The sequence below is a fragment of the Oryctolagus cuniculus genome, chromosome X, assembly GCF_051225735.1.
Source record: "Oryctolagus cuniculus isolate XC-2025 breed Fujian yellow rabbit chromosome X, ASM5122573v1, whole genome shotgun sequence".
NCBI lineage: Eukaryota > Metazoa > Chordata > Mammalia > Lagomorpha > Leporidae > Oryctolagus > Oryctolagus cuniculus.
The window spans coordinates 82932326-82946759 of record NC_142888.1 but is presented as its reverse complement, the minus strand read 5'-3'; the positions used below and the strand labels follow the sequence as shown (position 1 = coordinate 82946759).

General features: G+C 46.0%; 1 protein-coding gene across 22 annotated transcripts in view; it reads left to right on the top strand.

Moving 5' to 3' along the window:
• The window catches only part of TMEM164 (transmembrane protein 164), a 168813-nt gene that overhangs the window by 128053 nt on the left and 26326 nt on the right, over nt 1-14434 (top strand). For all 22 annotated transcript variants that reach the window (XR_016227832.1, XR_016227830.1, XR_016227831.1 and 19 more), the window contains one exon: nt 831-909. Coding sequence is in view for 18 of the 22 variants with exons in the window: in XM_089324047.1 (XP_089180173.1) it covers nt 831-909 (79 nt within the window). In the remaining 4 variants the exon portion in view is untranslated. The remainder of the gene's footprint in view (nt 1-830; nt 910-14434) is intronic.

The window sequence follows — 14434 nt, the reverse complement described above, 5'->3', positions numbered from 1 at the left end:
AGAAAAAGAAAAGAAAGAGCAGGAGGGAAGAAGGAAGGAAGGAAAGAAAGGAAAAGAAAACAAAGGAAAAGAAATCACTTTTTAAAATGTCATCACTCACTAAACAAATTTGGGAAGACTGGATAAACAATGCCAAGTAGATTTCTTTTCTGTGGGGATGACTCAAGCCCTTACTTAATATACCGATAGAACACAAGGTGAATCTCCAAGAAAATGTGTTGTAAGCAACATTTTAAAAAATGTTAACCAAATTCTCTTTGGTTTTAAATATTTTTATAAATGTATTTGAAAGAATAACAAAGAGGGAGAGAGGAGGAGAGAGGGGCAGAGTGAGAGAGAGAGAGAGAGAGAGAGAGAAAGATCAGCAGGTTTACTCTCACCAAATGACCTCAATAACCACGGTAGGCCAAAGCCAGGAGCCAGGAACTCCTTCTGGGTCTCCTATGTGGGTAGCAGGGTCCCAAGCACCTGGGCCATCTTCTGCCGCTTTCCTAGGCTCATCAGCAGGGACCTGGATCAGAAGCGGATCAGATTCAAACTGGTGTTCCCATGTGGGATGCTGGCCTCACAAGCAGCAGCTTAACCCTCTGCATCACAACGTGGGCCCGTAACCAAACTTTCTTAGCAGAGTGTTTTGCAAGTATCATCTCTACAAAATACACCCTGGAAGTGACCCATCTAGGTCAGAAGTGTATTCATTTTATTCTGTTCCCTCTCATAGTGAATAGAGGGCAATTGGTGAAATGTTGGGGGGTTGCTAAAATGTAGGTCCTGAAGACCAAGTTCAGACTCCTGCTCTGAAACACCTCTCTCCCTCCTCTCCCTCACAGCTCCCCTTTGAACTGGAGATCTACTACATTCAGCATGTTATGCTCTACGTGGTACCCATCTACCTGCTTTGGAAAGGAGGTAAGACCAGCAAACCTCATCTCGGTGCCTCCCCACACCTCACCGCTCCCTTCTGGTTGGGAGGCACAGCTTTTTGGGTGCCTACCGTGATCCTGAGCTGTGGCTTGGCTGGGTTTCTTCAGTGTGCTTGATGCGAAACACTGGGCCGTGAGAAAAGGGGCTTGGATGACGTCTGCAAAGAATCAGAGGGCTTTTCAGAATTAGCCTTTGTGAGTGAGCATGGTGCTGCCTCCACCTGTGTGGGGACTAGGCTTTGGGCTCCTGCGGGTGGCCTTGAGTTTGCATGGAGCACCCCCTACATGCCTGTCACTCCCTTGTGCCTTTCCCCTGCCATTGTGTGCAGTGTAGGGTTGAAGGAGCAAATGAATCACTCGGGCCCCTCAAGAGAAGGATCCTGTGCTCTTGCTCATTGTATCCACGCTCTGAGAGCTAAAGGAGATATTGAGAAGGCTAAGAAGTCCAGGGAATGCAGAATTATGGAATGGAAGAGGGAGGTGAAACAGCAGCATCCCTCATGTCAAATAATGATTGAAAGCCTTCCTTTGGTCAAGAGGGAGAGACCACCAACCAGTAGAGACAGTCTGGAAAGGAAGCTGATGTATTCGGATCCTCACAGTGACTCTTAAATTATCCCCTCCCTCTCCTGCGTTGTAGGCAAAAGGAAAGGGCACTGCCTAATAAGGCTGCTGGGCTTGTGTGAACGTGACCCCTTCTCAGAGTCCTTCCTTTCCTGAGGCCTCTCTGTCTTGGTTGCTGACACTGTTCTTGGAGACCCACCCTGTCCAGCGTCCCCCAGACAGCAAGGGTATCATTTCTGTCCTAGTATAAATGGCATGGGACTACATGAGTTTTTGAGCCCCCCGGTGAATGGTCTGGAACTTGTGCTGGGCTCTGCCGTCTCTTGGCTCCTGCTTGCATCCTCTAGCTCAGCCATGCTGGCAAATCCTAACGGCTTTCTGGTGTGAGATGACCGGCCGCCTGGGAACATGCTGGAGGATGGGCAGGGATGCTGTCTGTGAAGTCTGCTTACACCCGAGAGTCTTGCCTCCTGTGCCCTGCCTTCTCCTAAGTAGGCTGCTGCTTCTACCCTGTGCAGATACTTGGCGGCCTCTGCTGTGCTTTAAGAGAAGTTCTGAGTACCAATATCCAGGAGACTTGGACCATTTCTCGGGGCTGCTCGCGGTGGCCCAGCCAACAGCCTCCTAATAATGTGGAAGTGTCAGAGACATGCTTTTTCTGGGCAGACCCAAGCAGGCAGCTACACAAGGGGCCCAGGCCCCTACCACCCATTTTCCTTGGCTTCTCAGCCATGTGGTGGAACTTCTGGCCAAATCTGCATGGCTGGTGTTTAAACCTATTTGTACTCTGAGGTCACCATCAAAAGCTGCCAGGTAGCTTGGTTAGACTGGTTTGACGTGGAAAATACCAAACAGTCATCCCTCCTCCCTGCAAAAGAACAATCTGGAAAGCCACACCCTTAAGACTGATTCTGCTGAAGCCTCCCACTGGATGTATTGCTGTGCTGTTTGGGGGAACAGAGCTAAGGAAGTAGGGGTTCTGAGTCTTAATTCTAATTTATTTCACACTCAGAATGATTCTTTCCCTTCTCCTATCGTGCCTGCTTTGGAGAAGGGGCTATCATAGTAGCAACTGGAGTAATAACTATGGTTCGTGTCGGTCCTACTTTGTATTGTTTGCTGTGTGTGAGATACTGTGCTAGGCATGGGTGGTGTGTGTTCTCATCGCAAATAGCCTGTTGAAGAATCCACCTACAGGGGAGAAAACCGAGGTTGGGAAACTTAAGTACCTTGCCGCTAGTCATAAGTAATAGTGCTGGGAACCAAAGCCTGGCCTAGATCCCTGCCCAAACCAGTGTTCTTTCTCATACACCTCGTTCCCATGAAGGACAGCTGTCTGTCTCCCATCAGCATCGGGATGAGCGTCTGCCTCACCTCCTGCCCCAATTCAGCCCTTCCCTCGACACACACGAACATATTGGTTGAACACCTGCTGTTGTGCCAAGCATTCTTTGTAATCTGGAATCAGAGATGAACCAGAAAGACACAGTTCTTCCGCACGGAGTCCCTGTCTGTTGAGAAAGAAAGACAGTTGCATCGCAGTGTGGCACGTGCTGCAGAGGGCGCACGTGATTTAGGCAGCCTAGTTCACCTTCCCTTCTGCCCATTGCTGGGAAGATGATCACATCTTCTTAGAGCAGCTCCTGCTATTGGCCCTCTTCCCTAACTGATGAGGTGAGAAACAGCACTGTACAGAGAGATGCTATGCTCAGTTCTTGGTACTAACCCGCAGACACCCTAGCTCTGGGCCTGTGACTCCAGGTCTGGAGAGAGAGCCTCCACTGCCTGCACAACTTGAATGGCCCACCACTGCCTAGCTGATGAGCCATGAACTGTTTTGAGGGCTTTTCTCCATCTTTGGCTCTTTGCTACCATCTGCTGTTCGCTTAGGGGGAATGAGGAGCATTGAGAGAAAAACCTGGATTTCTTCCCAAGGCCGGCTTCACCTTTGGTCCTGAGCTTTCGGCTTAAGCCTTGAGAAGAGGGAGTGGATCTAGAGTGAGAAGTGGGAAAATTATCCATGTGTAAACCGAGGAAGCCAAGAGTTTGGGGCTTCCGATCTTTAGAAGACTATAGAAATGAATGGCTTAGGAGTTCTCACCCAAGACAAGACAGCTCTCCTAGACAGCTCCTGTTTTCCTGACAGGCAAGGTTTGGCTTGAGCACACAGTGCTTCTCCTGTGGATCGGGGTGGGTGGGTGGTGCTGAGTGGGAATCCTGCCTCTCCCTCATCCCTGCAGTCCTGAGATATCATAGTCCGCGATAACTCTCCTGTCCACACTGCTCTTTTCTTCTCCAGTTTCCTTTCACCCCAGCTCTTTGCCTTTGACCCTCTGGAACTGCATTTCTTTTGTTATTTTTGTTATTGTTTTTATTGTTACAGTCTCTTTTTTTTACACTTTAAATTGAATACCCACAAATTGTAATTGTATGTATGTATAGGGCAGAAAGTGATACTATGTGTATACCATGTACACTATATATGTACTATATGTAATGATGGAATCAAGCTAAACAACAAGCCAGATTTCTTATAAGCCACTCCTGCCTCCACCAGCAGCTCTTTCCAGAAAAGAACAGCTTTGCTTATCTTGCCCAAGGCTTCCGCTGCTGCAGGCTGCTCTTGCTGCCATGCCCACATGCCCAAGCTCCCCACTGTCTCTTCCAAAGCAGAATTTCATCTCCACCCTATGTGAAAATGCTTTTCTCCTCGCCATTCCCTCTGCTTCTTTCTTATCACCACGGTCACCAAACCTCTTGATCACTTCCCACACAATCCTGGGAGCCTTTGGCCCAAGAGCCTCAATGATTCCAGTGCAAGTTCAGTCTGCATCCTGAGACGAGTGAGGATTACTCACCCACCTCCAGTCTCTCAGGCTTTGGACTTCTTTTTAAAAGATCTATTTATTATTTATTTGGAAGGCAGAGTGGAGAGAGAGACAGAGAAAGAGAAAGAGAGAGAAAGAATGAATGAATGGGAATGAATGAGAATCTTCCACCTGCTGGTTCACTCCCCAGATGGCCATAACAGTCCGGGATGGGCCAGGCTAAAACCATGATTCTGGAATTCCATCTGGGTCTCCCTCGTGGGTGCGGGGGCCCAAGCACGTGGGCCATCTTCCACTGCTTTCCCAGGTGCATTAGCAGGGAGCTGGATAGGAAGCGGAGCAGCCAGGACTTGAACTGGAGCCCATATGGGACGCTGGCATTGCAGGCTTGCAGCTTAACCTGCTATGCCACACTGCCAGAACTTGGGCTTTTTAATTAGGGTGACTTCAACACCTCCTTCTGTTCACCCACCTGGACCTTATGGTCCCCCCAGATTCCTCTCTCTGAGACCATATGCTGTGATGTTACTTTCTTTGACTCAAATCTGCACTCCATTCAGCTTCCTCTCTTGCCAGTTTGGACCACCCTGGTCACTTTTTAGAACTTTCTTCTCATCAGCTCCTAACAATGTCTCAACCCATTGTCCCTTCCAAGCAGAACCCATGTCCAGTCTTTCTGAGTCTTGGCCTACTGAAGAAAGTCTCTCCAGTCATTCTGTGTAGGGCTACCAGAAGTTCACAGTCTTCATTATAATTATGCTCTCAGTACTGTTGTGCAATTATTTGACCTTTGATCAGCTCCTCTGCACATTGCCCTCGGAAGTCCTGTGCTAAGGCTTCCCCACCCTCCTAAAACGTCCTGTTCACTCTGTCCGAACATCTTGTCTCCTCTGCTCTCACGAGATTACCCTCTCCCCATGAAGGATTGCGAAAATAGAGGTCTTCAGGCGGGAAATCCCTCAGTACTTCTCTCCGCTTCTACAAGCTTCTCTAGTCACATCCATTCTTCCGATTCTCCCTCGCATCCAGAAGGAAGTGAGGAGCAGGATTCCCACTCAGCACCACCCACCCACCCCACACCACAGACGGAGACACTGTGCGCTCAAGGCAAACCTTGCTTGAGTAATCATACCTGTGACTATCGACACAGAAGTGGAGCCCTGTCTGAGTACCTGCTAGCACTCCCACCTGCTCCGGAATCGCATTCTATCAGTCCGTCAATTGTTTACCTGGATTTTCATGCCTTTCTTCACCATTGGCTTTTCAGCCCATGAAAATGACCCAGTCGTTCCCATTCTGAAAAGACTTTCTTCCAACCCCACTCTGCTCTGTCTTTCCTCTTCCTTTCATGGTTCAGCACCTTAAAAGAATAGTCAAAACATTATTTGTTCTTTGGTTATGACAATTTTTGCCTTATCCTTAGACCCATGTGTGTCATTACGTATATGATCTCTAGCCTTAACCCTATTGATTTTCTTTGCTGAACTTTATTGCTTTTTGAGAGAAACTTAAAATATTCATTAAATCGTGTCTTTGGTTTACTGTTTATCTATTTTAGTCCACTTTAATATATAACTCTTAAAAAAGACAAAATGTGTATTTAGCCCCTGAAGTCACTGCATGAACAGTACAGAATTTGGGGAGGGGAGGCACTCAGGTCTGCACTTCATGAAACTGTCTGCCCAATTCATTCGTCAGAACGTCGCTATCTGCCTTCCCCCCCCGCCCACCCAGACACACACAGAAACACACACACACACACACACACACAGAGAGAGAGAGAGAGAGAGAGAGAGAGAGAGAGAGAATGAGAATTCAGGCTCTTCACAGAAACAGTACCTGTGAAGCTTGTCAGCAACGTGCATCTGACCACATCTGCCACCATCTCTCAGCCTCTGTCCTCCTGGAACTGTTGTTCATGCCTCTTTAGTCTTTCTTTTTTTTTTTTTTTTAGATTTATTTATTTATTTGAAAGTCAGAGTTACACACAGAGAGAAAGAGAGGCAGAGAAAGAGAGAGAGAGAGAGAGAGGTTTTCCATTCACTGGTTCACTGCCCAATTGGCCACAACAGCTGGAGCTGCGCCGATCCGAAGCCAGGAGCCAGGAGCTTCTTCCAGGTCTCCCATGCAGGTGCAGGGTCCCAAGGACTTGGGCCATCTTCTACTGCTTTCCCAGGCCACAGCAGAGAGCGAGATCGGAAGAGGAACAGCCAGAACTCGAACCGGCGCCCATATGGGATGCAGGCGCTGCAGGCGGTAGCTTTACCCACTATACCACAGTGCTGGCCCCAAGCCTCTTTAGGCTTTCAAGCCTTCCAAAGTCCCTCCCTCCTGGCTTGCCTACCTCACTGACCAGGCCTTCTCACGACTCCTTCTCAAGTGCTTTTTTCCAAAGTGCTCTGAGATGTTGATTTCCCCAGAGGTCTGTTCTAGGTCCACCTCTCACTTTAATACTCTGCATGATCTCACGTGCTTTTACATTTTAACTTAGTCTGTATAGTGATGGCCACTGCATCACTATCAGCAGCCCTGACTTCTGAGAGTCACCATCATTGAGGTTACTCACCATCTCCATCTGAATGTCCTATGCACATTTCAGTCTCAACCTGTCTGTACAGAACTCCTGATTTTCCCCATCAACGCTGCTGCTTTTCCTATGGCTCCACCAAGTGGCATCCCAGCTACAATCTGGGAATCATTTCTGCCCCTTGCATCTTTGTTATTACAGACAAAGGGAGAGACAAAGAGAGAGGTCTTCCATCCTCTAGTTCACTCCCCAAATGGCCGCAACAGCTGAAACTGGGCAGGGCTAAAGCCAGGAGCCAGGAGCTTCTTCTGGGTCTCCCACATGGATGCAGGGGCCTGAGCACTTGGGGCAATTTCAGCTGCTTTCCAGGTACATTAGTAGGTGATGGATTGGAAGTATAGCAGCCAGGACTTGAACCAGTGCCCATGTGGGATGCTGGTGCTGCAGGCCGGGTTTTTAACCCAGTGTGCCACAGCACCAGCCCCATAGCTTCTATTTTCGAGTGCCTTTTTTTCTGCCAGGCTTGCAATGGCCACTTGAGTGCACCAAAGAGCAAAAATCAAACACCACCCCTTCTCTCAGGATATATAAGCTAGTGGAGGGAGCAGGTGTGGATCCAGTAATCATATGAAAGTATAGTTATGATTGAGATGAGTACTCAAAAGCAAAGGAACATTATTTTATGAGAACTGACAACCAAAGAAGCTGACCTACTCTGGGGGTTAGGGAGAGTTCTCTGAGGAAGTGCCATTTAAGCAGGTGTCTAAAGGATGAGTAGGAGTTTACAAGGCAAGTGTAGGGTGGGAGAAGTGAGCCATTTTAGACAGAGAAAAATGGTATATGCAACAGTGCTGTGTGAGAGGAGGGTGCATGATATTGGGCCTGAGAGACAGTCAGGGGTCACATATGGAGGGTTTTGTCAAGGGTTTCACCTTGATTTCACTAGCTGTAGGAAGCCAGTGGAAGTTTTAAGAAAGAACATAATATCAATCATCTTGCTTTAGTAATTGATTCTTTCCTTATGAAGTTCATTTAGTTTAAAATCTAAGGTACAAGAAGCCACGCTGTGAAAAATGTTCTTCCCTTCTCTCCCTTCCATCCACACAGTCCTGCCCACAATTATACCACTTTATTTTTTGCATATTCTCTTAGATCTTCTTTTGACATATATAAATACATTTTAAAATTAGTTTTTATTTCCTTTTTCCTGTTGTTTTTGGTACTGTTTTGCTTAGCAATATTTCTTTTTTCTTAAATGATTAGGTTACAGCATTCATTTCATTTTTAAAAAAAATTTATTTATTTGAGAGGCAGAGTTACATGGCAGCGGGGCGGGGCGGGGGGGCTGTCTTCCATCCACTGGTTTACTCTCCAAATGGCTGCAATGGCTGGAGCTGGGTTGATCCAAAGCCAGGAGCCAGGAGCTTCTTCCAGGTCTCCCACGCAAATACAGGGGCCCAAAGACTTGGGCCATCTTCTGCTGCTTTCCCAGGCCATAGCAGAGTGCTGGATTGGAAGAGGAGCAGCCTGGACATGAACTGGTGCCCATATGCAGTGCTGGCACCACAGGCAGAGGCTTAACCTACTACACCACAGTGCTGGCCCCTCAGCAATATTTCTTAGAGAACTTTTCTTGTAAGCCCATAGGAAGTTTGTTCCTTTTTCACAGCAGCATACTATTCCATAATGTGAATGATGGAATACTGTAAGATTTATTTATTTTATTTGAAAGTCAAAGTTACACAGAGAGAGAAGGAGAGGCAGAGAGAGAGGTCTTCCATCCTCTGATTCACTTCCCAATTGACTGCAATGGTCGTATTTGTGCCAATCCGAAGCCAGGAGGCAGGAGCTTCTTCTGGGTCTCCCACACAGGTGCAGGGTCCCAAGGACTTGGGCCATCTTCTGCTGTTTTATCAGGCCATAGCAGAGGGCTGGATTAGAAGTGGAGCAGCTGGGACTCGAACCAGTGCCCATATGGGATGCCGGCACTGCAGGCGATGCCCATTCCTGCTATGCCACAGTCCCAGCCCCATGATATTGTTTTAAGCTCTTCACATATCTTCTTACTTAATCCTCATGACAACCCTGACAGGTAGGTATTCCTGTTACCTGCCTTTTACAGGTGAGGAAGCTGATATTCAGATGATAAATGGCAGATCCAGGATTTGAATTCAGGAATATGGCTCTGGGGTTCTTACTTTTAATCATAATATAAGGTGATAGCCCTGTATCATGATTTATTTATTCAATTTCCTGTTGGTAGACATATAGATTGTTTTACATCTTTTGCTAATATAACTAACTCTGTACTTAATGACCTTGTACCAATGCCATTTTACATGTATGCAAGTATATCTATAGGATAAATCCTCTTAAGTGGAAATGCTGAATGAAAGAGTATATGCATTCATAATTTTGGTGGATATTTTCAAGTCTATGAAAGTTGAACCAATTTAAATGCTCACTAACAATACATGAGAACACTTGTTTCCTCACAGTGTCAAAAAAAGTGTAGAGTTTTGTGGATGTGATACTTTTAAAAAATGAATAATTGGTTCAATTTTCACTTAATTTTACTTTGAGAGAAGTTTAAAACATTTTTTATGTTTCTTTTTTAATTTATATAAAGGGAAAAAATGTTGTGTATTTCATATATACGGCTTTAAGAGCATCATGATACTTCCTTCCCTACCCTCCCTGACTCCCACCCATTTGATTTCTTCTTCCTTGAACTATATGCTGCTTTCATGTGCTTATTTTTCCATTGTGTTGGACTTTTAAAAATTTTAGATCTCAAGACTTCTTTATCTAGAAATATCAGGAAATAATTATGATATGAACTGTAGATATTTCCTCCAGTTTTATTGTCTGTTGACTTTGCTCTTGATTTATTTTTATCGTGTTGGATTTACTCCTTTCTGTGGAATTTTTCTATCTGTATGGCTTCTGAATTTTGAGTCATGGTTAGAGCATCTTCTACTCCTAGGTTATTTTTGAAATATGTATGCAGTAGTCTCTGCTTTTCCATGTTGAGTATGTTCTAAGACCCCCAGTTGTTCCATGAAACCATGAGTACTTCTGAATCATATTACACTGTTTTTTTTCTAATACGTACCTACCTATGATAAAGTTTAACTTCTAAATTAGGCATGATAAGGAGTAACAACAGTAACTAAGAGTAAAATGAAACAGTAACAGCAAGATACTGTGATAAGAGCTATGTGCCTGAGGTCTCTCTCAGACTATCTCTTTGCACCATATGGGCAGATCCAATGCCTGTGTGGTAGGATGAAGTGGGGTAAATGATGTAGGCGCTGGGAAGTAGCATGCCTCTCCTTGCTATGCAAGGGTTACTGTTACTTGAGCATAAGCACTGCAATACTGTGACAGTTGATCTGCTGAGATCGCCACTTAGTGGCTTGTGAGTGGGTAGCGTATACAGCATGGATACACTGGACAAAAGAACCATTCGCATCTTGGATGGGATGGCATGAGAGTTTATCCCACTGCTCAGAAGGGTGTACAATTTAAAATGTCTGAATTGTTTATTTCTGAAATTTTCCATTGAATAATTTTGGACCACAGTTGACTGCAGGTATCTGAAACCACAGAAAATGAAGCCACAGATAAGGAGGAGAGGACTCTGATATCCCGTATTTTCTTGTGCTACATTTATAGTTCCCTTTCAGCTTTTTAATCTTTTATCTACTTGGACTTTATGCTGGTATACTTGTGAGATAAGAATCTCTCTATTTCTGGGTGGCCTCCCGTTTATCTCACTCTGTTTATTGTCTAGTCCAGCATGATGAGATCTGTTCATGGAAAAGATCATGCTCACTGCTGTGTGGAAAAATCAGCAAGTCTTCCACTTTCACCTCCTTGGCTCTCCAACCCATCCCCTCCCTACCATCTCTAGGGCCACTGCCTTGGGCCAAGCCTTGCTGGTCAGCTCTTCCCTCAATGACTGACAGTTGGCTTTGTGTGGTCTCCCTGCCTCCAGCCAGCCTCCTTTGCTACCCGTGGCTTCTAAAGCTGCTTCTGTCCTTCAAATAGTATCATAGCACTTCCCTATTCATAGGCCCTCAGTGGCTCCCTGCTTGTTCCCAGTGCACAAAAGACTCTGGATGACCTGGCCTGTAGCTCCCTTGCCAACCTCGTCTCTTTGCGCTCCCTTCCCTTGCGCACTACACGCTGGTGTAAATCCCTAGGCCTCCCTGCAGTGGCCGTGAGATTTCCATGCCTCCCTGCTTTTGAAAATTCTGTGACTTCTGCCAGGAACGCCCTTCTCCAGCTGTGGGCCTGGAATACATTCACTTCCCAAAACTGCCCTCAGCAGTCCCCTTCTCTGGGAAGCCCTCAGAAACTCTTCACCCGCATGCATCCCCTTTTGTTGTCCTCTCACTGCAGATGTAAAGATGCACATGTAAATATAGAAAGGTGCCCCTTTTCAGCCTGGTCTCCCTGAAGGCAGGAAGTTGCCCTTTGTTCTCAGTGAATAGGGGGTATGAATGTGTGAATGGCCTCCTGCTCAGGGCCTTTTTTGTTCACCTGCTGCACAAATCCTCTGCTACATCTTACAAGCTAACATTTATTGTGAACCTGCTGTGCACCAGGCACTGGGTGTTTTATGTGCACAATCTTGAGCTCATTTAATCCTCACAATGTCCATGAGACTTACGGGAACACATCACCTGGGGCCCATGACCTTGAATGAGGGGGGAGAAATCCACTTCTTCATTTGCGATAACTCCGACTGAAATATAGTGCTTGCTTCATTTATGAATATAGACAACAAGCTCCAGTTATATTAGCAGCACTCAGCATGTTGTCATTAATGAAAATCACAGATGTTTTCCTCTCATATTACACCTGCTGCACGGTTCTCAAAAAATCATTTGCATTCATTAGGGCCTTCAACACTTAAAAACGGATTTGTTTTTGTAAAGTATTTTGATAATCATATTTCGTGTTTAATTTTTTTTTTTGAAATGCTGTGTATTTTATTTTCAGAGGGAATTGTCGGACTTCCCCAAACTGCCCAAAGGGTCCACTGTACCACAAGGCTGAGGAGCACCCACGTGTGTGAGAGTGGAGACTGGCACTGGCAGCCAGGCAGGGGGGCTTCCCCACCACACGGTGCTGCCTCTCCTTGGAGCTGCTGGATGCAGACACGCTGGGTTCAAATCTTGGTTGTGCTGCCTGCCAGTGCGTTGTGGCACTTGGGCTAGTGCCTTGCCCCTTCTGCATGGGTTTTTGTACTTGTGAAATGGTCATAGTCCTGATCTCATAGGATGTTGTGAAGATTCAGTGAGCTTCTTCAGAGGTGCTTCAGAATTTATAGAAATGGGCCTAAAAGATAAGTTACTTTTAGTACAAAACATTTTGAAGTCCATGCATAATTTTTCATAACATACATTTCCATGAGGTGTTTGAAGACCCCCTTATAAGCATGGATTTCAAAATGTTTTCCACAAAAAGAAACTTGTCTTTTTTTTTTTAAATCTACTTATTTGAGTAGCAGACAGAGAAGAGAGAGCTACATTAGCTGGGACTAGGCTAGGCTGAAGCTGGGAGCTGCGAGGCAGGAACTCAATCCAGGTTTCCCATGAGGATGACAGGAACCCAGTTACTTGAGCCACCACTGTAACTTACCAAGGTCTGCATGAGCAGGAAGCTGGAATCAGGAGCCAGAGCAGGGAATCAAACCTAGTTACTGCAATATGGACACAGGCATCTTAAACTGTAGGTTAAATGACTGCTCCCTCACCATATCTTTTAATTCTGTTTTTTTTCCCATAATTTTTTGAAGTACCCTTGTGTATACAAAGCATGTAGAACAGTGCGTGGTACAGAATACATGCTGTGCATTGGTTTTCTAATTATCATTATTATTATTAACCACTGTTCTGCTGCTTCTCATTAATTACACATCTGTCTTCCAAGTTGACCGTGGTCTGTAAAGGTCAGGGCTGTGCCTTGCTCAATTCTGAAGCCACTAAACCTTCCACGCTCTGAGTGCACGCTTGTCAATAGGTGGAATGTCACGGCTGCTTCCTCCTTGGGCTCCAGGACACCTCTGTCTCCTGCTTCTCCTGCTTGTCTGGATTCCTCCTGGAGCTCCTTTGCTTGGCCTGCTCCGCAGATCCTGGTGCCCTCTCATCGGTAGAGCTAGTGCAGACTCTGGAAGCACTACAGGAGCTTCCAAAGTAACCTGTCTACAGTCAAAACTCTTTCCTGTCACACCCCTACTCCCAGCTTGTTCTTATTCCTCTTCCTCTATTTCCTGTCTTGGTTAGTTGTTAGCTAAAAATGTAGGCAGTGTCCTATATCCCATCCTCTGCTTCGCTTCTCTACTGGTCAGTTCAGAAGTTTTCAGGATTCAGACTCTCAAAATCGCTGGTAAATCTGGCCCTTTCTCTCCATCCTAATCTGGACTCTCAGCCTCATAGGCCTCACAATACTGTGTGGTCTCTCATCTCCTTGCCAGTTGGTTGCCCCGTACCTCCTACCCAGCCTATCCTCCATACAATCTCCAGATCTGATCAGATTTTGCTCCATTGCTTAAAATGCTATCCAGGATTAATATCAAACTCCATTTCACAGCACTCCAGACTATCTACAGTCTGGCCCTTGCCTGTGTCTTTGAGCTTATTTCCCATTACTTAGACTCTGACTCTCTAACTTTACCTTCTGAATTAACAAATTCACTGGCAGATTTGTCCATCTTTGCCCCTCTCTGTGTCCAGGCACACATTGGCCTCTCTACCTGGAACCTGGCAACAATGGCCTCCTTTATATGTTATCTCAAGGATATTACTTCCTCTCTGGAGGTGTCCCAGACTTCCCTAAGCAGTCTAATGCACATTTTTCTTAATGTGCCTTTCTTCTTGTACTTTTTAGGTGCTTTGAGTGTATAACAATTTCTGGATCTAATGTTTGTCTGATGTTTGCCACTAGGTGGCAGTAGGCACAACTTTTCCGGGGATGAAAACATAATTATGATTGGATCTTTATTTTGTTATATTAATTAGTAGCAACACATATTGATTGAGTTGATAATTGTTATTATAATGAAGATGCTAAAGGAGTCAGGGTGAAGTCTGTGAGCCCCTAAGGTTTTGCCTGAGTATCTGGGTGGGCACAGAAGGAAGGAGCATGTTTTCGGGAGTGTGTTGGTCTGTTCTGACTGCTATAAGAAAGCTACACTAGGCCGGCGCCGTGGCTCACTAGGCTAATCCTCCGCCTTGCGGCGCCGGCACACCGGGTTCTAGTCCCGGTCGGGGCGCTGGATTCTGTCCTGGTTGCCCCTCTTCCAGGCCAGCTCTCTGCTGTGGCCAGGGAGTGCAGTGGAGGATGGCCCAAGTGCTTGGGCCCTGCACCCCATGGGAGACCAGGAGAAGCACCTGGCTCCTGGCTTCGGATCAGCGCGGTGCGCCGGCCGCGGCGGCCATTGGAGGGTGAACCAACGGCAAAAGGAAGACCTTTCTCTCTGTCTCTCTCTCTCACTGTCCACTCTGCCTGTCAAAAAAATAAATAAATAAAAATAAAAAAAAGAAAGCTACACTAAAGTGGGTGACTTACACATAGTACAC